General features: G+C 40.2%; 1 protein-coding gene across 1 annotated transcript; it reads right to left on the bottom strand.

The window, feature by feature from the left end:
* Nucleotides 1-940: 940 nt before the first annotated feature.
* LOC144521141 (uncharacterized) lies at nt 941-24,733 on the bottom strand. Its single transcript, XM_078255501.1, has 13 exons — nt 24,586-24,733; nt 22,430-22,632; nt 19,923-20,060; nt 15,452-15,569; nt 13,253-13,439; nt 10,285-10,426; nt 9,286-9,441; nt 7,877-7,932; nt 6,740-6,915; nt 5,942-6,342; nt 5,149-5,245; nt 4,144-4,372; nt 941-2,486 (listed from the first exon to the last, which is right to left on the bottom strand). The coding sequence occupies exons 1-13, from the start codon at nt 24,706-24,708 to the stop codon at nt 2,248-2,250; spliced, it is 2,265 nt and encodes a 754-aa protein (XP_078111627.1). The 5' UTR covers nt 24,709-24,733; the 3' UTR covers nt 941-2,247.
* Between the last annotated feature and the right edge of the window lie 1,302 nt (nt 24,734-26,035).

Here is a 26,035-nt window from a genome sequence, read left to right as displayed (position 1 = left end):
TCTTCCACACAAGTCCTCCAAGCCATACTAAGATATAGGTTGTTTATTTCTACCCTGTTATATGACCCACAGGAGCGTTTTCCTTCGTCATATCTAAACGACAGAACATAATGGTCGTGGATTTACGTTAAGGCACCAACACTTCTAAGTTTAGTTTGGAAAAAGATTGTGGTTTGGGTTAAAACCACCTGTTATGTAGCTTAACTTCCGGTAATGCACAAGATGCAGAATGTGACGTAGTTCCGTTTGTTCCATAGAGTTAAAAAAACCTGGCCATTTACTTTTATTTTCCAACGGGACACAAACCCCGATCTCCTGGCTGAAAATCCTTTGTTTGTTTGGCACACTTACTTCGTCATCTAGAGCCTCTAGAGGGCACCTCCACTATGAACCTTAAAGGTCCTATGACATGCTGCTTTTTGGATGCTTCTATATAGGCCTCAGTGGTCCCCTAATACTGTATCGGAAGTCTCTTTTATATAGGCCTCAGTGGTCCCCTAATACTGTATCTGAGGACAGAGTTAACAATTGTTTAGATGAGGAATGTTTAAAACAGTGGTTAAACATGTCTACACAGGACAAATAGAATAAAATGGTAATACAGCTATAAATTGAACTCTTCAATTACATAAGTAAATACACCTGTATTTTATTTGGTTGAAATGACAATGATAATTGGGTCCTTAATAAGCCAAATAAAAAAATCCCAAATTTGTAGTATCAACTGTTACTATTTCTGTACTTGCTTAACCACACAGACTGTCATCACCTGAAGTTAAATGCTTCGAAAAAATCCTCATTAGAAATATTTTTTACTTCTGGAGAGTACAGTCTAATCTAAAACTGGTTAAGCGAACAATGAGCAGCAGGTGATGGCGTGATTGGTTCCTAGCCATGGGGCAAACAACCATAAATAGAAATCAAAACCAGAAGGCTGTAATGCATTAACAATGTACTTTATTTGTTTATGGCTTGTGCCTTTATTTGGCAGTAGACAGTATAGAGGGACCAGAAACTTCGTCCAAACACTTTTATCAATTTCAGAAGCATAACTCTTTAAAGGATAGGTTCCCAATTTGTCAAATATGTCTTAAAACAATAGTCATGTGTTGATATGAACATTGAAACAAGGTGTTACTTACTGTAATAATTCCTTCCGTTCATTCTGGCCAGTCGAGTAAGGAAATCCTTTTTAAGGCTGTTGGATAAATCAGCTGAGTATCTTAGTATCTAAGTTAATGTATTGCAAAGCTATTGTAGTGCAAAATGTGTAGTCCACTGCAGCTCAGCAAAACAACACTGTCCGGGAAAACACAGTCAATTCTGTGCTGCAAAGACTCAAGAAGACAATCACTTATATTAGACGTAAAACATTTTTAAACTAATTGCATTTGTCTAACTCAGCCTGTTGAAGCCTCACATTACCTTCAGATAAACTTTATATATATATATATATATATATATATTAGGGCTGTCAAACGATTATTTTTTTTAATTGCGATTTATCGCATGTTTTATCACATGATTAAAAATGAATGCGTTATGCTCGGCCCTTAATTGCATCGCGATTAACGTGTTAATGCTGACAGCCCCAAATATATATATATATATATATATATATATATATATATATATATATATATATATATATATATATTTGCAGAGAGGGAGGATTGTGTGGACTTTGTTCCTTCCCTCCATCTCTTCAATTGAAAAAATGTTAGGGATCTATTCAATGGCCAGTATGATCAGGAGGGATGATGAATGAATGTACATTTGGGCAGAGGTTGTCAATCTCAAGGAAGGAGCCCCCTCATGTATGTCCCTTGGAATATTTTGAGTGTATTATTTGTGTATTATTTACACTAGTGTTAATTACGTGAAAAACAACACAATAGAAATGTATTAGAAAGATATTCGACATGTATTAAAGATTGTTTTGTGTAGTGCAAGTTATAGAGTTGGATGTAATCTATGAACTATTATAGATTTAAAAATTAAAACATTATTCGTTGAATTATGAAGCCTTTTGTAAGAAAAAATTTTAAATAATAATAATTTAAATCAATGAAACTCAAAACTTCCACGGACCCCTGGCAGAGTGCCACGGACCAGGTTTGAGAATCACTGCATCTGGGCATGAGTATTGTTTTAAGAATCTGAACCTATCCTTTACCAAAATATAACTTTACATACAAAAAAAAATATATGCTGTGTAAAACAGCACGTTATTAAATGAGTTGGGTTTTAGTTCTCCCAGCCAGAACCTAAGAGAGATTTTTGGTCGTCTGCTTTTCTCTTCCTCATGAAGTAATGAAGCAGCAAAGTTATCAACACCAGTGCTACTGAGAAGACGCAGCCAAAGACCACGGTGCTGATGTTGGTGCTGAGGATTCCCCAACCTCCTCCTCCGCTGGAGACTGTAGGAGCGAAGTCCCGACGTCCTCCGCTTGATTTGGTGTCTGGAGAAACTGGTGGAGGGTTCACTGAAAGACAACAGTACATTTGTTTTGTATGTATTGTGCTTTGCAAGTTTCACCTCCTGACCAGAGCCGGATTAAATGGAAAGGTTACACTAGGCATATTGCATTTTCGGGCCCCCTCCAAATGGATACTTTGTTATTTGGTGAATAAACAAGATTACTTTTAACTGCCACATGATTATTATGCTAATTTATTCATTAAGGTATTTCAATCCACCTAAATAAGGCTTATTTGAAGGGCCTAGGGTTGGGTATCATTTGGGTTTTTTCCAATACCGGTGCTAAAACGATACTTTTAAAATGGTGCCGGTGCCTAAACGGTGCCTGAACCAATACTTAAAAAAAAAATAGGGTAATAGGGAATAGGGTATTTTACCATATCTTTGAATGCACCATGAGGCTTACTATTTTCAAGTGAACGCACCGTCTGTGTTGTTTTTCCGACAAAGGCAGCTGCAGACTGCTTAACGTCCCGCTGTCCTGGAATCCTATACAGTGAAATACAGTCACACTTTACACCGTTTAGCTGTCAGCATTTTAACCGTGTTTAATCCAGCTGCTAGCTAACGGTAGGCTAACGCTACCTGCTGCCAAGTGAAGTGTTACCTAGCGTCACATGCAGTGATGCTTCTGTTGCCTCTAACGTCTGTTTCAGAGCATCAGAGAGCAGCGCAAAAGGCATTTAATTGGCACCAAAATGAGGCACCGAAATCTGCGTTGCGATTCGGTCCAGTAGATACCGGTCGTTTCGGTACCCAACCTTAGAAGGGCCTGAGGGAAACTTGTGTGAAACCCATCTTTGTCGTTTTCTTTCTTCTTTTTCATTTGTCTTTTTTTCCGCTTTGCTGCAGCCGAAAGAATCCCAAAAAAGTGGTAGTTGGTGTAACCGTTCAGGCTATCTAACATACGGAAGCGGAAACACATTTTCCTGCAATTGGAGTACTTTACTGTACTTTAAAGTTTTTTTTATGTGTTGGATTGGAAATTTACATTTTTTTTCCCTCTTTCTGGGCCCCCGTAGTGGTAAATGGGCCCTAGCGACGTGTCTGGGATGACTATGCCTAGATCCGGCTCCAGCCCACTGTGTGCTGTGTGTGCTTTAATGCATTGTGTTGCTGGGTATGGGAACTGTACACACACTGATGTTTTGCACAAATGAAGTTCCTAATGGATGAATAAAGTTCATTGAATTGAATAATTGAAACATTGTAATTAATTGATTAAATATTTAAGTAAGTGATTATGTAACTAAGAAAGTGATTAAGTAATTTAGGTATGTAAAAAGTGATTAGGTAATTAAGTAATTAGGTAAGTGATTAAGTAGTTAAGTAAGTAGGTTATTAAGTGGATGAATAAGTTATAAGTAATTGAGTAGGTACATAGGTAGTAGAGCGGCAAAGATTAATTGATTAATTCGATAAATTAATCTAAACTATTTTGATAATTGATTAATTGGTTTGTCATATTTTAAGAATAAAAGTAAAAATTCTCAGATTCCAGCTTCTTAAGGAAACTCTTCTCTCTTTGGGAAACACTAACCCACATTTTTCACCATTTTCTGACATTTTATAGACCCAACAACTAATCCATTGATCGAGAAAATAATCAACAATTAAAATAATTGTAAGTTGCAGCTCTAGTAGGTAGGGCACATATTAACCTTCAGCAGCTGTGTCACTCTTTTTCATCAGACTGTTGTTATCTTCCATGACTGCATTGGGAACTTCCTGCCCGACAAACTGAAATGGACCCTGGGTTATGGAGTGGCTGACTGTCTCCTTGTGCAGCGATCGCTTGCGTCTGCGGGCTGGCTGTGCCACACAACCCTGGGCACATCTGGAAAAGGCATTCCCAGACTCGCACAGGATGACGGAGCAGGTGATGTACACCTGGGAGGTGGAAGGTAAGACGTTTTAGTGCAAAAATGAAATTAAGTGGTTGAGTTAAGTCCATAACATAGACTGTAAAAATAGTGGACGTAGCATCCTTGATGTCATCCATTGGTTTGTAGACTGCTGTTTTGAAGTCTCAAATTTGGCAACATGGCTGTGGCCAATGTTGCTGCGCTAAGCTAAACGCTAAAGAGTGAAAGTTGCCAATTTTCAACCCTTCTGAGCCGAGTCATCCAATGGAGATTTAAACGCAGACCTCCAGGTACTGCCGCCATTCATCTGCATGTATGGCAGTACAGATAATCGGCAAACTTTGCCCTAAGTTGACAGCTAATGCTAGCGCTAGCTAGCTAGCTTGGTTGGCAGAAATGCTGAACAACACATTTTTAGGCGACCAAAATGTTCAGGTAAAAAACGCAAAAACAAGTTCAGGTCTATTTTAATGTATACAATGCTAACATGTTAATGTTAGCATTGCTAAGCTTCTGTCCTAATTGACAGGTTGGCGTGTAGTTACGCCCCTAAAAAAAACAAGTCGAAGAAGACTTGAAACTAGCGATTGAGGCCATAAACTCATTATGAAAATGTTTACTGAAGTAATAAATCAAGTGAGAAGTAGGCTCATTTTCTAATAGACTTCTATAGAAACAGACTTCTTTTTGGAGCCAGTGGAGTTGCCCCCTGCTAGACGTTAGAGAGAACGCAGCTTTAAGTCACTTCCAAATTGGCTTCACTTTTCAGACAGGGCATGATTTAGTATTAATTGATATTACCTCATTATAGTTTCCAGAAAATTTGAAGGCTTGAACCTCAAAGTTGAATATAGTCAGGTTTGATGAGTGGACTTTAAGAGTCTCATCCAGTAGACACCTGTGAGAAAAGAAAATGGTAGCACGTCACATACAGTATACATACTTACGCATTCTCATGAACGGGTTCGTATGATATCGTAGGAAAACTGATGCACAACAATTCGAATGATATCTTACGAAATTACGGCGACTGCCGGACGGTCACATGACAGTTAACTTTAGCGGTCTTTACAGTTCAATTTAGGTGACTGTGAGCCGGCTACAGAGGACCGTGAAGTCCCGGCCATTGCAGTTAAGTTTAGCCGACAAAAGTTGACTGTGTCATGCAGCAACAGTTAAGTCAAGTTTAGGCATCAAACGACTAGTTAGACACGAACACTCATTTCCTGGGTGAAAGTCTTGTGCATTCCCCTTAAATTTTTCTGGGACACAAACTCAGCTACCCGCTTGAAAGCCCTGTGTTTTAGGACCTACCGATTTACCTCCTTCCTATGCGGATTTTCACGGCCTCATACAGCGGCAGTCAATGTGGTGCATACAGCAATAAATATGCCGAATACATATGAATTATAGTGCATTACTTTTCGTAGTTATATGTAGGAATGGTTCATGAGGACAGCAAGCACACACATATGATCAAGGAACTGTAAATACAAGACAATTGTAATTATATTCCCAGATCTTAATTTAAACAGTTTCAAATTAAAAGCCAAAAGCATTTCTGTTTGTGCTTGCAGAAGGCATCAGCACTCACCCGTTCTTGATGAGGTCAAAGGAGAGGGTGTTGTTAGGGTTGTCATCAGGAGTGGCTTTGCATGATTCGACAAACAATGACACATTTGGTAGATCCGATTCAGCCCGAATGCCCATATAAATCTTTTCTAACAAACTGATCTCCACTGGATAGGCGATGGCCGGCACTTTGCTTGTAAAGTTGCTATTGGTGTATACGTCAAAAGTATAGCCAAAGCTGCCGAAGCTGGACTCAGTGAAAATGTAGTCAGACTTTTGGAGATTGTAGTAACTGGAGATGCTGATGGTTTTGGGAAACTTGCAAGAGATTTCGATCTTAACTGTCTTCCTTCGGACTATTATCTCGTTGGCCAGCTCGAAGGAGTTGATCTCATTCACAAAAACGAGAAAGTCACCTCCGTCCTGAATTTAAGACAAATAAAAGTTGGTTGATTATAACCGTTTAGTGACTGATAGGAAAAAGAACAGGAATTTGGATTTCACAATGAGTGAATTTGTCTTTATTTTAAACAAGTTGCTAATGTTAAAAATAAAAACAAAACAACTTGGTGAGGTTTAGTAAAAGATTATGGTTTGGGTGAAAATAAGTATGTTTGTTACGTAATTCAAGTTACTTATGTAAATTAAGTATGTTAGGTTAAACAAATCATGTTGACTTTTGGTTTCACAAAGGGCACCAACAGCGGTTTCCTGGGTGACAAAAAACGAATGCAGTTTCATTGTATGGGAACGTAATTTTTAGGGAGACAGGGCTGTCTGTTCTTAGACTGTAAAATGTAGTGTAAATGTTTTTCCACACCTCAAGTTTTGTGCCGCAGGTGGTGAATGACATGCTGCCTAAGATGTGCGTGCCATTGGAGGTGAGAGAGCATGACGAGTCTCTCAGCTGGAGGAAGTTCACGTCGATGCCGGGCATGGAAGCTTTCTCCAGGGCCACCGTCATCTTGTTGGGTGAGCATGTGACACTGGCCTTGCCTGTAAATACAACTTTTGTGTTAACTTTTTCATCAATAAGGACATTTAGCTTTAGACTGCAACTCCTACAGACTGTAACGTGGCTTCCAATTCTGAAGTCTTTACACTGGCTTCCTGTCTCTAAAAGAATTTTAAAATACAACTGTTGGTTTACAAAGCACTGAACGGTTTAGGGCCAAAATATATTTCTGATCTGCTGCTACATTGTGAACCAGGTGGTCTAGGGCAGTTCTGCTTTCTGTCCCCAGAGTCAGAACTTTGAGGAATAAGTAATATGACTTGTGGTCATTGCTCAATTAGTAGATACATTTAGAGGATAGCATACTGATTGTAATGTGGTCTGTGTGTGTGTGTGTGTGTGTGTGTGTGTGTGTGTGTGTGTGTGTGTGTGTGTGTGTGTGTGTATTCTTGTTTAACTATATTCGTGGGGTCCAAAAACCGGGAGCACAGTATACTTGTGGGGTCCCGACAGCTTTGTGGGGCCAAAATGCTGGACCCCACAACTTTAAAGGGCTGTTTGAGATTTAAGACTTGGTTTTAGGATTAGCAATAGAATTAGGTTCTGGTTAGGGTGAGGGTAAGGGTTAAGGTTAGGCATTTAGTTGTGATGGTTTTGGTTAGGGTAAGGGGCTAGGGAATGCATTATGTCAATGACGGGTCCCCACAAAGATAGTGAAACGCACTGTGTGTGTGTGTGTGTGTGTGTGTGTGTGTGTGTGTGTGTGTGTGTGTGTGTGTGTGTGTGTGTGTGTGTGTGAATGCAAATCATCTGAGACCTGTTTTGCGCTATACTGCGTATTACGCGCAACATACAAAGCAAAACAAACTCTGTGGCATGAATAGAAAAGACTCAAGAAAAGTATAAGCACCTCAAATGTGTACTTTGGTACAGTACTTGAATAAATGTACTTAGTTACATTCCACCACTGATAACAATGATGATGAATGGTGATTAACAAACCTTGAATGAGAGCTGCTTGGGTTACCATGAGAACAACACACCTCATGTTTGACTGGCTGAATGACAAAACAAAGAAAAGAGGTTTCAGTGCAAACTGCAAAAAGAAGAAAAAGAACAACAGATATACTTTGTTTGAATATTTAGATTTAAGGGGAGACACTACAGGTGAATATGGAAAACATTGTAACTAATATATATATCACCATTAAAACTCCCCCGTTGATTACTTACATTACGACAAAATGTTTTTGTATAAAAAGTTTACTGAAATTGTAATGTTTAAATATCCAAATGAGGCATTCCTTTATTAAATATGTGCTAATATGTGACCATTTCCAGAACAGAAATGTGAACATTGGATTAAGCCAGATTCAAAGTTCTGTAAAAGGTTTTTACAGAGGGGATTTTTGACATCTCTTTTTATCACTCCATTAATTAGAAAATACTGTCAACAGCTATAAAAAAAAATCTATTTTCTCCATGTTTTAGGTATAAACGTTGTATGAATCAGGCTGTGAATGATATCTGAACAAAGCCCTGTGTGAAAATCTTCAGATTATAGATAACACCATGAAACTTCCCCAGTTGATTACTGACATTAAGACAATTATTTGTTGTATTACAAGTTGGCTGAATGTTTTGTTTTTGTTTGTTTGACTATGCAAATGAGGCATTATCTAATGCTAACTTTTGGTGAATTTAGGAGACAAAGTGTAGTAAAAGAAATGTTTTCTTTCCACTAGTCTTATAGAAGACATGTTAGGGAGGCAAAATAAAATAAATGCCTCGGCATGTAGCGTCTCCCTTTAATGGAGACAACATTTTTACTGGAAGTTACAGAAACCTAGCCTAGAAATCTAGACACACCCAAGCAGCACACTGGCCGGGCCAATCACATTGTTTATAGAGTCGGTGGGCGGGGCTTATGGCTGCTGCTGCTGGGAACTTTGGCCGCGACTCTGGAAGACTTGGAGTTCAGCTTTTCTTTGAGAAAAGAACAAAGAACGGCACTGAAGTCGTTCTTCAAAAAGGAAGATGTGATCGGAGTTTAAAGTTGAATCTATCAACTAGCTCTGCTACCTTCTTCGTTGCTCTGCCTGGTTGTAGCGCTATCCTATTGCGTGCAGAGGGAATTTGAAAGACAACCGTTTATCCCGCCCCTCGGATTGAGCCCTGCCAACGGGGAGTTCCCAAACCCAACATCTCGATGTGGGTCTGGCTTGTCAGGCTAACAGAAACCAGAAACATATAATCTCCTGAACAATAGAGGCTTATTTCTTTGTAAGTCCTTGCCGGGTTACTCCAGCTCCATATTCAAAGAAACAATAGATCTCCGCTCTGCTAACACGGCACAAAGCAGTAAGCAGGAAATTAAAACACACATTTCCAGTAAATGTAGACACGATCACCTTTGATTTGTCTCTGCAGTGAAGCACACTGGGACAGATCTGTACAGGTCGCTGTGCTGTGGCGTCCAGCTCAGAGTCACATCGGCTATTCCAAACTTATCGTCTTTGAACACTTTGCTCATGTTCTGGGGGCCACTCACCTGGAAGTCGTTTATGCTTCAGGAAAACAGAAACACGTGACAATTAATCAGACTCAGAAAGCCTTTATTGTCACTGCATAGGAAAACCACAAAATTAGTTGTGACACTCAGGTGATGCATTCTAACATAAAAACATAAAAACACAAGACAAAGGACATTCAGTGGGATAAAAATGCGATACGTAAATAAATAAATAAATATAAAAGTATTTTAAAGTGCAGGAAGTGCTTAGTAGATCGCTGAATGGCAGTAATTACTTGATTTCTTTTGTTTATTTAGTGTGCTGATGGCTGTGGGATACAAACTCAGTCTCTTGAGTCAGGTGGGCCGAGTTTTGGCAGCTCTGTAGCGTCTGCCAGATAGTAGTCTATATCCACTACGTTTCATTTCCAGGATTGCTTCGTTGCCGCCGGAAATTCCGCCAGATGTCCCTCTTTTTGGCCGGATGTCCGTTACCTTCCACTTTCTTAGTGTTGCCGTTCTAACCTCTGGTGGATTTCTGAGGACTATGGTTAACTGCTCCTCAGATCTCTGCAGGGTAAATCCAGACAGCTAGCTAGACTATCTGTCCAATCTGAGTTTTCTGTTGCACGACTAAAACTACTTTTGAACGTACACATGTTCCACCAAAACAAGTTCCTTCCCAAGGTTATTTAGCAGAGGCACCGTGGCTCCATCTGCCGCTTAGCGCAGCCCAAGATGATTGTGATTGGTTTAAAGAAATGCCAATAAACCAGAGCACTCATTCTTATTTGGCACGCAGTGTATTTTTATCTGCTTTTTAGGCAACCAGAATTTATTACAGGCTCGTTCTTTAGCCAAGATGGTGGCATGGTTAACACATTTTTGAAATAAATACCTGGCATGGTGTGCCTGTGCTTGGGCATAAAGCTGGAATGTCTGACCCACAGTGGCGTGAAGAACATCCCCATGGGAAGGAGTCCTGGACAAGAACATGGGCTGCACGTGACCCGCCTCACAGTTTGGTATTGGAGGAAGGACTGAAACACAGACACAAGAGGTCATCAAGAAAAGGAAAGCTGACATTTTCTTTACTGACATTTTTGTATGGCATACATTTGAGTAATCAAAAGGACAAGCTTTGCACGCTAATTTGGACATTTCATTTTATAAATACTTATTACATATAGAGCATCCAATATGTACATTTAATATTCATTTTGTGAAACAAGGACCTTAAGCGTTCATTCTTTGAAAAGTACACAACAGGTGTCAAAGGATGAAAATCTCATTCTGAAGGAAAGCATTTCATTCTCACGTTATTAGACCGTTCTGTGAGACAGCAAAGGCAAGATGATCTGCAGCTTAAAGGCTCTGACACACTAACCCGAAGGCCGACCTTCGGCAGAAAAGGCAGTTGACTGACTGCCTCCCCGAGTTGGTCAAAAATGTGCCTCAGAACACACCGAAGCGACGCAGACTTGAGAGTATGTTCTACGTCTCCATAACAGCAGGCAGCGCTAATCTGTATTGTCGCCCAAAAAATGAAAACCGGTAGCTGATTGGACGAACGCATCACGCGGGTCTGGCTTCTCCCAGAATACAATCTCGTATTTTACGAAAATAGTTCACATTTTAAGTGAGAAATCGGCCATGCAGTTGCTGAATCTGTCTTCATTTCAGATCGACAAAGTTCAGTTTAAAAGATTTTTGTCAGATTTTGAGAGGTGTTCGTCACGCTCGTCACGCTCATCCCGCTCGTCATTTCCAGTAATTGGTCATTGAGTCCGATTGCCCACTGGCCAATTCAACATGTCATATCGGTCCAATGAAGGCCGACGGCTCCTCCTCCGACTGACAACGGTACGGACAGACTCAAATCACCGACCTCGCCAGACTGTCCGACGGCCGATAATCGGGTTGGTGTGTCAGCGCTTTAAGGCTAAAGCATCACTTAAACCCAACAAACATCCAATACACATAATTTTTAATCTCAGTCTATTGATCCAAAGTGCAGCAGATCAAATAAATAAACAGCTATTGAATTTAAATAGTTTCTATTGGATGATACCTGACAAGTCATATGGTGAAAATAAATTACAAATATACTTTACTTGGGCAAAAGAGTAAAGGTAATCCAGCTCACTGTCTGAAGGTAAACAGACAACTTGTCATGGTGGACAATAAGATATATTATTTTCTAACCCTCTCTACCTCCCTTTTGACAAACTTTGCACCCTGATTTTGGACATTTAATGTTCCTGTGCTTTGAGAAGAACAGCTCTAATGCCCTCTGGGCTCGACCCAGTGATGGAGACCCTGCAGACTGTTAAGTCGCAAGGTGCATTTGGAGCACACTGTCAGTACTCATGTTTTCGATAAGAAACGTGAGCTAACGTAATTTAACTAGATATAAGATTACAAACATTATACATCGTTTGTCATGACAAGCTGGAGAGGAGACTGTCAGCTAACGTTGTTAGCTAACATGTTACTTACGTTAACTTAGCTAACATTAGTAAATTATCACTTTAAACGTACAATGTAATGTAATTTTCTGCCGCTAGGGGTCTCTCAATCAAAATAATGGACGTAAACACAGACTTTTGATGACGTTGTGTAGTGGCATTATGGGAGTTGTAGTTTAATACAATTACTGATTAAACTAGATCTGTTCACAGATAGCTTTATCCATTACAGTTTTATCCTTGTTACGTTTAGTAACGTTCTATTCATGTCATAATGATGAAAGAGCTGCAATGTCCCCCGCATAATTACGTTTTCTTGATTTGATTTGTATTGGTAGCTAACGTTAGCTAGCTAGTTGACTAGTTAGCGACCAAGCAAGCTAACATTAGCCAGCAGCTAACAACATCACAATATATTTCACCTTAGTGTCACTTTTTGGATGTTTTCAGCACCGGGGGAAAAAGGGTTTGTTGTAATGATACTCAACACCTCTGAGAGACTTAGCTACTACTTCGCGGACCCTGACCAGCCGAGGATACGCTGAGAGACTTACTTCACTGCTGGGGCTGGCTGCCGAGTATCTTTGGGGCCGCGGCAACTTTACCTTGATCAAAACAATTTTACTTAAAATAACTTCTTGAACAATGGTGTAACCTTATAACGTTCCCCACCGAGCATTAGCATGAGCTAACACTAACATTACTTGTCAACGTAGCACATTACGTTAAGCTGGATTAATCGATATTGAAATGTATCAATAAATAAGATTGAAATGTATCAATAAATAAGATTGAAATGTATCAATAAATAAGATTGAAATGTATCAATAAATAAGATTGAGTATCAATAAATAAGATTGAAATGTATCAATAAATAAGATTGAAATGTATCAATAAATGAGATTGAAATGTATCAATAAATAAGATCTCTGCTGTATTACTGTGTTGTAGGTGGCATGTAATCAATGACAGAATTACGCTGTGTGGCAGAAAGCAAGCTGTATAACAGTTACTGAGTGTTATTCTTTCTGTGAGATTGTATGATTTACGATTACTCTGAACGTATCATCTGAAACGGACCGTGTCATTAAAATAAAATAACAGATTTCTCTGGGTTTGAACGTTGTTGAAAACAATTAGGATAGTGTAAGTACACAATTCAACAAAACATATAACATAGGTATAGTCATTTTTAGACATTTTAATGCAGAAATGTTACATATTGTACCTTTAATTATCAATGATAACTTCTTCAGTAACGCTATCCATTATAATGATAAAAGTGTGTCTTGACAAGTCTGATCTCCAGTTACATGATTGGCCACCAAATCAGGTTTTCTTGGTCAGACAATCCGTGCAATTGTGTCACTCTAATGTGCATGTACTGTATGTACTCACTCTCCATGGAGAACTGCAGCTTCACTTTGCAGAGAGGCGGTGAGTTTATGTCGGAGGCCTTCCGAAATGCTGATGTTCCATCTGCATAGGTCAACGTGATGTTTTTCCTGGAAGAGTCCTCCAGCATCAGCTCAAACACGTGGACACCGATGTCGACTTGACCCGTGGTTTTCAGCGTGCACGTAGTCTGGGAGGACACAGAATGTTAAATGAAGATGTTTAAAATGCTTTTGTCTCTTTGGATATTGAATCTATGTAGAAAAGAACCAGTGACAACTAATATTTTAACTGTTTAAAAGTATTGACAAAAATCTGCACGAGTAAGAAAAAGTACTTTTTGAACTACATAAAAAAAAAATAAAGGTTATAATACTATAATGTCAACATCCAAAAAGAAAGCTAATCAACGCATTGCCATGAACAGGTTTGTATCATATGGTACAAAAAGTTATGCATAACTATTTGTATAATATCCTACTAAATTACGGGTCTCGGGTAGAGATGTTCCGATACCGATACCAGTATCGGAAAAGCCTCGGATACCGCCTAAAATGTTGGTATCGGAAAGTACTAGAGTTTAGGCACCGATCCGAATTTAGCCCTGGAGAAAATCTACTTCAAAGTAGTTGTGTTCTTTTTCCATTATTACTGACTGTCAAACTGGATAATAAAAGAAAGTTCTACAGCATTCATTGTTTGTTCGTTCATGTTTCACCAAAAGTTTAACCTGAGCCAGGCCGAACAATGAAGATAGAAATCATATCAAATCCATACAGGGATAGTAGTATACAGCTGTTAAAACATAATAAAATATGACACACTGGTATTGGATCGGTACTCGGTATCGGAGGAAGCAAAAAATTATATCGGACCATCTCTAGTCTCGGGTCACGTGACAACATTCCCATGACATATAAGTTTAGCGGTCTTTACTGTTAAATTTAAACGAGAAAAAGTGACTGTGAGCCGGGTACAGTGTTGTGGCTAGAAGTTGACAGTTAAGTTTAGGCACCAAAATGACTAGTTACGTTTAGGAAAAAAAGATTGTGGTTTGGATTAAAGCACTCCCGAGGAATGAACACGCGTTTCCTGCGTGAAAGTATTAAATTATAACTATTATAAGATTTTGCGTAACTTCTGTCTGTAGCTGTATCCCTTAGCCACAACCCAGTTACAGGGCACTGCGAGGTTGGGTTTTTTTCAGCGGCCATTACAGTTGAGTTTAGCCGACAGAAAGTGACCTTCATGCGGTGACAACAGTTAAGTTTAGGCATGAAAAAGGACTAGTTAAAGGGATGGTTCGGAGTAATTTCACCCTAGGGTCCTTTGCACCATGACCTCGAGCCAAACCCGCGAGATCCTGCAATAGAGCAAGACATCTATTGCCGGGTGAGGCTACCGGTAAAGTAGTGAAGAAGGAGCAAGAAGCAAGAGAACAGAAGAAGAGATCAATGAAATGGCAGAGTTTGAGGTTGGCATCAAACGCAACGATGAGAGGTTCAATTTCGAAGGTCACCCGAGGAGCTACAACTAATGGAGGAGAATCTGAGAGCTAGCTAGCTAGCAGCGGTAGCAGCAGAGAGGAGAAGCCATCAGGCAAGGCTATTTAAATAAACTCCTGGTGTACTTACAAACTTTCCAGTGCCTCGTTTTATGAGTACAGAATCTATTTGTATTACTGTAGAAGTTTGGTACCATTCCAGGCATTATTTGGGGGTGTAATTTACGAGATACACATTTGGTTCCGCTAGCGCCTGCACTAAGCCATTCGGCTGATAGCGCTAACTCGCCCAATATTAGACCAAGGAAAAAAAGCTTCTGGGGTGGGTGTTTGGGTCATGGTGCAAAGGACCCTAGGGGGAAATTACTCCAAACCATCCCTTTAAGATTAGAAAAAAGATTGTGGTTTCAGTTAAAACCAGTATTTACTTCCGGGACACAACGCGCGTTTCCGTAACTTTTCCTGGGTGAACACGAATACGAACTCTGCTCGCCTGTTTTTCTGTGGGGCATAGAGCAATAAATACATGGAATACATACAAATTACAGTACATAATTACATTACATAATATATGTACAAATGGTGCCTGTACTTAAATGAGATGAGAAAGAAGAAACATAATATCAGTGTTTTCACTGCTTAGCCTGGCTCATCATTATAGCTGCTGTTAGCGCTCGGTCACAATGTGAATGGATTACCTCATCCATAGTGAAGTTTGCAGGAGCTGTAGACTTTATAGCAAAGCGGCACCTCACATGATCTCCGTCTGGATCGTATGCCAGAAGAGGAAGCCCTGAAAAGCAGTTCTGAGGCGATCTGCAGAAAAACACAATTTATTTGTGGATTAAATATAGACACATGAATTTTCAGGTTCATTCATTTTGAGCGGTCTTTTTTGAACATGGCAGATTTCTTAGAAGTAGATTTGGAAAGAATTTGGACCATTAGGCGTCGTAGCTTGTTTTTGTTTTTCCTTTGGCAAGCGTGAGATTTACAGAAGGAGAATCACAAATACTGTACTATATATTTCTCACATTGTTTTGTTTCTGGATCGTGTGCCAGAAGAGGAAAAAACCCTAAAAACAGCTCAGAGGCGACCTGCATGAAAACAAAACTTAAAACACAATCATACACGTGACGATAACTTAACAAACTATTTTCAGGTGCATTGTTGTGTGTGTTTTTTATAAAACATGGCAGTTTCCATTGAAGTAGTTTTGTAAAGATTTTGACCGCTTGCAACAGCGAGATTTACTGAAGGAGAATCAAAAATGCTCTACATATTTTTCAAACTGTTTGGCACTTTATTACGACCCCTCCCTCCCGTTTGCTTGCACTGTACTAACCTGTCTGTCAGGAGGGTCGTTATTCTAATTTAGTGGCACTTGTTAGGACTCTACCAAGCCTACGGATACCAGCCCCTTTTCTTTCTCCTTCTAACTCTGCTAGGATTATTTCTAATAAAATAATTATTGGTACTTTACATTAACTTGACTGGTCTCCCTTCCGTGTCACAAACCGTCTCAATTAATGTGACACGGAAGGGAGACCAATCAAGTTAATGTAAAGTTTTATATTCAAAGAAGACTAACTTCAATGAATATTTAAATACATCTTGGGGTGTGGCTGATTTAGCTCAGTTGGTAGAGCGGGCTCACATATATAGAGATTTATTCCTTGATGCAGAAGGTCCAGGGTTCAAGTCCAACCTGTGATGATTTCCTGCATGTCTTCCCCCCCTCTCTCCCCTTTCATATCTAGCTATCCTATCAATTAAAGGTGGAAATGTCCCAAAAAAAGAATATTTTAAAAAAAAAACAACAACCTCACAGCACAGTTTTCATTACATTCTAATGTTACAAGACAGCCGTCTCCGTCATCACGTGTGAAGTAAAGGTATATTTTCCTCGTACATTACTGTGGAACACAGTTAGGGCACATTTTGCTACAGTGTGTAATTTTCATACCTTCATACTACGAGGTTCCATTTGTGCCAAAATTATGTCACCAGCGCATGTCAACCGAACATGTGACTAAACATTTGTCTGTGTCAATTCAACTTTGAACTGTTCAGATGTGTCGTTTGACTGTGATATTACCTTTGTTTCATGGAGAAAACGTGTAAGAAAAGAGACAGAGGGACTGTGCTTTGTTGTTGCAGGAAACAGTCAGCTGTTTCCCAAACTCCTGGGCAGTTCAGTGCTTGTGTTTGGTGTTTTAAAACTTTCTTGTGGCAGTGATAGAGGCAGTGACTGACAAGTCTGATCGGCAGTTACATGATTGGCAGCGTGACGTCGGGTTGCGTTTCTCCAAAAGTTAAATCTGCGTTTCTTTTGCTCCCCCAAACCCTATTCAAACTCAAATGGGAAGACCTGCGTTTTCACCCGACCGTCTGACATCCGATGCAGTCAGTGTGAATGCAGCTTTACTGATGTTGTCATTTGACTATTTAGTGGGATTCATAACAATGCTGTGTAGAGGTTGTCTTGGCAATTTAGTAATCCTACTCTAACAATGAGGAACGAGACAAAAATCTCTTACAGTATTGTCACACTTTTAATGCTCAGAGCAGAGAAGCTGTTAACTCCCTTTATACCTTGGCAAGGTCCTCCCCCTCTGGCCAGGGTGGTGTCTTTCAGTTTGTGTTTGCATGCCTTTGTTCTCAAGACAAAGGGCTCACCAGCCAAGGGTGAGTACCATCTGATAACATCCAGGTGAGAGACACGTTAGGCCTTCTGCACACTGCCTGCGTGGCGTGAGTGTGTCAGCTGCGTGGCATGTCCGTTTTTATTTTGGCTCCCATGTTAACAGGTTAGAGCTTGCACACTGCCTGCATGACACGCACGTCTCAGGTGCGGCTCAAGCGTGCATGCTAGAAATATAACCAACGCCTATTTTTCACGCGACACGCAAGCGTGTTGGAAGTGTTTCCAGGCAAAATAGAATACAAAAAGATGTTTTTGACATTTGACATGAATACATTTAATAAATGACATTTTGATGTTTGAAAGTCTCTAGGTTTTGACATAAATGCAGATATAAATGTAATTAAAAAAAAATAATAATAATAATTATCGATTTTCAAATATTGCACCTGTCAATACAGAACGAAATATTCTGTAGCCTATTTTGCCGTCAATACTGCCGATGTTGTCTTTGCTGTAATCAATGTTGAACAAGAAGCTAAACAGTACAACAACCGACAGGCTTTATTTTGTTCCTTTCGAGTAAAGACGTCAGCAAAAGAAAGAGGAATGGTTTCATCATTAAACAGAAAGACCTTTTACAGCGCCGCGTCAGACACGTTTCTGGTGTGCAAAGACATAGAAAATGCCACGCAGCCGCCACGCAACAGAAACGCCCCGCTCACGCCACGCAGCCAGTGTGCTGGAGGCCTTCGCCTATGCGTCTGTTAGCATATGCAATCTGTTAAATTTCACTCAGTAAGAGGTTGCATTGTAAAGGAATCAGCACGATCGACTACAAAAGACGTTTAACTCTCCTGTTGTCCTCGGGTCAAATTTGACCCATTTTCGATGGTTCCATACAACGCTGTTCACAAGTAAAATAAATGATCAGTTCAATACTTTCATTGAATTATATTTAATTTTATAGCATTTGAATTATTATTTTTTATAAAAGAACGTTTGAAAAAAGTGACAAAAATGTTGGAAAAATCTTCAAAAATATGAAGAAAAAAAAACAAGTCAAAAAAGGGCAGAAAATAATCGACAAAAAAATCAAATAAAGTGACAAAAAAACAAAGGCTTTTATATTTTTAAATTTCGACCCAGAAAAACTGAAAGTTGCATGGTTGACGGGAAGACGACACAAAGGTTAAACCTGATTACCGTAATACCTGAAATAAAAACCGGGGCCTTTATTTACCTGAACTGCAGAAGGTACCAGGCTTTTATTTGAAGCAGGCTTTTGCTAGAGGCAAGCCTTTATTTCTAATTCCATCTGTTTGATAAGTATAATTGTTTTAAATAAACTGTTTTAACAACAGCCATAGCGTTCGAGTGGACAGAGATCATTCATTTTTTAAGAAACATTTGCAAAAATATCACCGTATAAAACAACAGCCAGAAGGGCGACAAAGCAATTTGGGTCAGAATGAATCAAACACCACCATTGTGTCAGTTTGAACTCTGTAAATGTACCGGGTATTTATTTCACAAACAGGTACTACGATACTGCTGGTAGATTACAATAAGAGGATACAGTAGTTTTATAAAAACACATTGCTGGTTTGCAGCACACCAGTATCTGATTAACGTTACAGACGGTAGCTATTTGTTTCTAGCTCCAGGCTAACTTTTTTCCTCCCACCTCCAGCTAGCTAGCCGTGCTCTGCTCTTGTCGGCTAATCTTGTCAGCTTATCCTTCTGTTTCTTCTAGTATCGGATTCTCCTGGGGTCAATGTCGAAATGTCTCGCAGCTTTTTCACCCGAGTTTTCCTCCGGATACTTTAAAACTCATGCTAGTTTTCAATAAGTTGTTGAAAAGTACGTCACTAGCATTAAATGAGACCTGTGTTACATCCAATGTAGCTACTGGCATCTATTGGCACCTGTACGTTACAACAAACTACACTTGGCCGAGTAACACATACAGCCGCATTGACTTAAATACCGGTAGGTCAATAATACTTTACACGAGTACCATAATCCAGAAAAACAAAGTGTGGAAAAAAGCATGACTATATTGTTGAATCTGTTAAATTAAATTGGTAGAAATGTACATTACAATGAACTTGAATTTTATTTTTACTTAATATTATATGAAAGGCACTTATCAACACAAAGTTTTCCCTTTAAGTTTTCCCGGCGTTTAATTGACTACCGGGTTTTATTTGAGGAATTACGGTACATCAGTTTGGTCAAATGCATTTTCATTACAACATAATCAAGGACAATATCCATCACACAGGCTTTCGTCATATGGTAGTGGCCGTGGTTTCATCTAAACTGGGTTGGAAAAACGATCAAATCAGGCCAGTCAAACGACACATCAGGACAACATTCACAACAACACAGCCAAATGGCAGGGAGCGCAGACAAATGTTTTGTAACATTTGTTCAGTTGATACATACAGGGCACATGTGACATACCTTTGGCACAAATGGAGCCCCATATAAACCCACTTTGAAAAGAAAAGGTTTGTACCGTAGACGAGACACTGTTGTCGTTACGGGACAGCCGTTGAGGGCGTGTGAGTCAGATCGACGTCCCAGGTCCAACTCTGCTTGAGACGTCCAGTTTGTTTTTCCGTCGACATTAGACGCCCAGCAGCAGCCCGAGTCCCTGAAAAGAAGAAGGTGGAGTGGGTTACCACTCATGAATGCATGGATGCCATCTGATAAAGATGGAACCACACTGTTTCAAGAACAGTTTCATCATCATTTACCTGATCCATGCACCTACACATACATAGCCTACAATGTACTCAAGGGTGTACTTTTGATTTGAGAAGTGGGAGGGGGGGGGGGCACAAAACAGGGGATTTGAATTCCATTTCCTGCATTTATACATACATTTAGGGACTACGGTGATACAAAATCCAGGCAATAATTAAGTTGATCATAATCATAAATTCTGCCAGAAGAAATAGTACTAAACTATGTATAAAAAACTATTTGAGAGCGGGGGGACACAAACAGGATGTTGAAAAGAGGGGGGGACATGGGCATATCCCTGGTGGAAATTACACCCTAAAACAGTGTTAAGGCTCTGACACACCAACCCGATTATCGGCCGTCAGTGATTCAAGTCTGTTCGGTGTGTTCCGTGCTGTCGTCAGTCGGAGGAGCCGTCGGCCTTCATTTGGGCCGTTTTGACTTGTTAAATCGGAAGGCGGGCAGTCGGACTCAATGACCAACCTGATTGGTGGAGCGCTAACCTGGAAATGACGAGCAGGATGAGCCTGACGAACGCCTCTCAAAATCTGACGAAAATCTTTTAAACTGACCTTTGTCGATCTGAAATGAAGAAAGATTCAGCAACTGCACGGCCTATTTCTCTCTTAAAATGTTTTCAGAAACACATTTCGGTGAACTATTTTTGTAAAATATGAGATTGTATTCCGAATGAGCCGCCATTATAGTTGCCAGACCCACGTGACGCGTTTGTCCAATCAGCTGCCAGTTTAAATTTTTTGGGCGACAATACAAATTAGTGCCGCCTGCTGTTATGGAGACGTATTACGTCTCGCGCACGCGCAGAACATACTTTCAAGTCGGCGTCGCTTCGATGTGTTCGAAGGCACTTTTTTGACCAACTCAGGGAGGCAGTCAGTCCGACTGCCTTTTCTGCCAAAGGTCAGTCGTCGGGTTGGTGTGTCAGAGCCTTTACTAATTGCACGGCTCGCGAGCCTCCTGCGGCCCGCCAAGCTTTAATTTGTGGCTTGCATGGCAGTCAATAACACAGTGATATGATCATGCAGTCAATACAGATATTTCATTTAAACAAGTACGGCTATAACCCTAAGTGCTCTATTACAAATAATTTATATTGAAAAAATACCCGAAACAGTGGCATTACAAGATGGAAATATAGACTAGAAAAGATATTTAAACTTGCTCTGCCCCTCCATCTATAACATTGACTCACTGCGGAGTTGCCAGCTTGGGCGGTCTTTCCAGCTCCTAACGCCGAATGTGCTCTCGGATGGTTACAAGGGTCTGGCATTGAGTAATGAAAATGGCCCAACACGAGGGGCGGCACCAAGCATGCATTTGAAAATCTCACTGCACGCAAGTGGATAACACTACGACCAATCACAACAATACACGGGGTGACGTATCCAGAGCCCCAGACGCTTAGCTACCAGCGGAGATAACTGGTAGATTAAAGTCTTAGCTACCAGCGGAGATAACTGGTAGATTAAACTCTTAGCTACCAGGGGAGCTAACTGGTAGATTAAACTGTTAGCTACCAGCGGAGCTAACTGGTAGATTAAACTCTTAGCTACCAGAGGAGCTAACTGGTAGATTAGACTCTTAGCTACCAGAGGAGCTAACTGGTAGATTAGACTCTTAGCTACCAGAGGAGCTAACTGGTAGATTAAACTCTTAGCTACCAACGGAGCTAACTGGTAGATTAGACTCTTAGCTACCAGAGGAGCTAACTGGTAGATTAAACTCTTAGCTACCAGCGGAGCTAACTGGTAGATTAAACTCTTAGCTACCAGAGGAGCTAACTGGTAGATTAAACTCTTAGCTACCAGAGGAGCTAACTGGTAGATTAGACTCTTAGCTACCAGAGGAGCTAACTGGTAGATTAAACTCTTAGCTACCAGAGGAGTTAACTGGTAGATTAAACTCTGAGCTACCAGCGGAGCTAACTGGTAGATTAAACTCTTAGCTACCAGAGGAGCTAACTGGTAGATTAAACTGTCGTCATCTGTTTAGCTCGCCTCTGGCCCGCCTATATCAGATACACCGATGTGATTGGTGCAGCTCGGCTACAAGAACATAGTTAATGAGCATCAATACTTGTTGCCAGAGTGACTCGCTGAGCAAATTCAAATTGTGCTCTCGCGAGAACTCTGGATTTCCAGGGTACTAGAATGTACCTATACTACCCTTCTCTTAATCATTTCCCCATGTTACACCTACATATGTCACATATTCTGTTCTAAGAGAGAGAGTTGGGCTCCCATGAGCTGGACTTACATCAGAGAAAAGGAGGTTTTATTAGTGCGGATGGTTGCTGTTGTGTGCCCTTCAGACTGGCACCACCTGTGCTGGCCGGTGTTGTCCTGGTCCGTTTGCAGCACACTGGACTCATCCAAGCTTGTGCACACCCCACTCACACATTTGAAAGAAGATTGATCTTCACAGTTGCTTCTGCCATTCTGTCTGTGATAAAAGGTCACCTGCAGAGTTTGGGGGGGGGGGATACAGCATTGGCATCATGTAGACATGTATAAATAATAAAACAAATAATGCATATGTTCGAGTTACATGGGAGCCATTGGGCTCTGAGCTCCCACAAAACCAGTCAAATCATACATCTGTGGGGGTCACTAATATATTGCCAACAAGCACTATTTCAGTCACAAATAATGCATTTTTCAATGTATTTAGTATTATTTACGCTAACAATATATATATGCTAAAAGAAACCCATTTTCCAAAAGAACTACGCACCATATTTTCTTATTATTATATTATATTGCACCATCTACGCCTGCTGAAGAGTGTGGGAGCCGTAAACACCTTAAATACCTTGAATCCTGTTACTATGACTCATGTTTCTGTATTTCTTTCAATAACAATGTTGCCGAAGCATCAGACAAAACACAATAAACTGTCATATGAGCATCAACACAACATTAGGATGGAGTTATAATAACAATATAAATCTATTTGTATTGATTCATATTGTTACGAAGCAATATGAATCAAAAAATAAAATAAATGTAATTCTAATAAAAATGTAAAGACCTAGGAAAGGTTAACGTTAGATATTATAAATACAGATCTTTAACCCTCAAATTTGACCCATTTTCAAAAAGTTTCTATATCAGAAATTTGGGTTTCTTTCAACCAAATTGTCAAAGAAAATAACGTGGATGCTTCCATGCAACGCTCTTCACAAGTAAAATAAATGATCAGTTCACTACTTTCATTGAATGTGGGTGTTTTATTAAATGTTATAGTATTTGACAAAACAAAATGACAAAAGAACGTTGAAAAACGTGTTGAAGATTCCAGAAAAAGCTTCAGAAACGCAGCAAAAAACATCGACGAAACCATCAATAAAGCGCAGGAAAAAAATCTACAAAAATATCATAAAAAGTGACAAAACAAATTGAAAAAAAAGATAAAAAGACCGGGCAAAGTGACAAATGTCTCCCTCTTTCTCTCTCTCTTTCTGTTCTGCTCTCTGGGCTGCCATACAAGCCACCTTCACACACCGTTGGCCCAACATCACGAGAAAATTCAGGGTCTTGCTACACTACAACATGGGACTGCAGGGCCAGGGATTGAACCACTGACCTTCCCCTTGGGAGGGGAACCACTCTACCACCTGAGCCACAGCCTCCTAATTCACCAAATATAAATATGTAAGTTATCCCGCCGGTGTTTCCTAAGCTTTGAGCCCTCTTCCTCGAGCTGGTTAAAGCCTCTATGATGCTGTTCTCGGACTCATCCAAGCAACACATGATATTATACCTTAAATGTCTTAAAAGTGCCTCACGTGTAGGGACACGAGAGAGGACACAAACAGGTGACTGGCACTATGCCACCTGGGAAGCTGAAGCAACAACTTCAACAGCCTCGGCATACTTCTCCTGTAGCTACACCCAAAATAAGCTGTGTGCAGAAAGCTGTAAATAATGAACATTTCACGTTGACAGAACACACAACTTGTGAAGCAACTTGTTGGCCTGAGCGTATAGTTTACATTCTTTGCATTATTTCATTCATTTCATCAGTGAAAAAATGGCCATGGTATTTTATTTCCTTCCATGTCGTGAGAGGGAAAAACGACAAATAAATGTAGTGACACCAACTACATTTCTGTTTTTAAATCTAGGCTTAAGACACATTTTTACTCACTGGCCTTTGTCTGTTATCATGTCTATAATTCTGTATTTTTATTTTTACATTTCAATGTTCTTTTATATAGCACATTTGTGCTTTTTTTTGTACAGCAATTTCCTGTCCTTTTTACTTCCGACTGTCATGGCATTACTTTTTTTGGCTTTACATTTAATGTCATAATCCTATGATTCATTTTGCTGTTGTATTTATTAAAATATGATAAGTATAAATGTTTATAGAAGATAATGATAAAAAAAATAATAAAAAAAATAGCATACCTTAAATGTCCCATCCCCGTTCTTTTTTGGAGGCATGAAACTAATGCTATCTCCATAAAAGCTGAGCGTCGAAGAAATCCCCAACAGTGCGAACAACAGCAGGACGACTACACCTGCCTCCATGGCGTCTTGCAGAATCTGTCCGTGCAGAAGCTTGTTCAGTCAGTTTCAATCTCAGAGACGTGAGAGGCGGATTCCTTGGAATTCACCTAACAGGACTAACCAGATCTGAACTGAAACAATTTATGATGCTTTTAAAAAAGAGGGACCCATCGTTGAGAATTGTAAGTATTCAACAATGAAAACTGATTCTGTGTTGGAGGACATTGTGGCCGTTGTGACGAAAAGAGAGCTGAGCCAGAAGGCAAAGCTCTCAATCTACCGGTTTTTGTTCCTACCCTCACCTATGGTCATGAAGGCTGGGTCATGACCGAAAGAACAAGATCCAGGGTACAAGCGGCTGAAATGGGTTTCCTCAGGAGGGTAGCTGGCGTCTCCCTTAGAGAGAGGGTGAGAAGCTCAGTTATCCGTGAGGAGCTCGGAGTAGAGCCGCTGCTCCTTTGCGTCGAAAGGAGCCAGTTGAGGTGGTTCGGGCATCTGGTAAGGATGCCCCCTGGGCGCCTCCCTAGGGAGGTGTTCCAGGCACGTCCAGCTGGGAGGAGGCCTCGGGGAAGACCCAGGACTAGGTGGAGGGATTATATCTCTAACCTGGCCTGGGAACGCCTCGGGATCCCCCAGTCGGAGCTGGTTAATGTGGCCCGGGAAAGGGAAGTTTGGGGTCCCCTGCTGGAGCTGCTACCCCCGCGACCCGACCCCGGATAAGCGGATGAAGATGGATGGATGGATGGATGGAGGACATTGTGGCACTTGTGTCCATGAACTTCCATCCACTGGTTTGCGTTCCAGTTACCAGGTCAAGAGGCTGTTTCCCAGCCAGAGGGAAACCTTAAAACCTTTTCAGCACTTTATTCACCATTTACTTTTTTCATTGGACGAAGTAATAATAATAATAATAAGTTTATTTGATATAGCACCTTTTACAGACAAAGTCACAAAGTGCTTCACATGATAAACATTTGTAAAAATATAGTAAAGATCCAACAGAAAATCTGAGGAAGGAAAAAATAATTGAAGGACCAATGAAAATCATTTAAAAGATTAAAACCTAAAACCCAAAGTTACAAACATGAGTCAAAAGCAAATTTAAACAAGTGTGTCTTTAGCTGCTTTTTAAAAGCTTTAACAGAGACTGCAGAACATAAGGCAATAGGAAGGGAGTTCCACAGGTTTGGAGACACCGCTTCAAAGGAACGGTCACCTTTAGTTGATGTTAATGATGATGATGATGATGATAATGATGATGAGCTCATGATGGTCAACCCCAAGAGAGTTAATCCCTCGACTCAGACAAGCGTTAGAGTCACAGTCGGTCTAAAGTCAGATCAGCTTT

The sequence above is a fragment of the Sander vitreus genome, chromosome 1 (assembly GCF_031162955.1).
Source record: "Sander vitreus isolate 19-12246 chromosome 1, sanVit1, whole genome shotgun sequence".
NCBI classification, from domain to species: Eukaryota; Metazoa; Chordata; class Actinopteri; order Perciformes; family Percidae; genus Sander; species Sander vitreus.
Note: the sequence above shows the minus strand (reverse complement) of the source record. Positions and strands in the feature narration are given on the sequence as shown.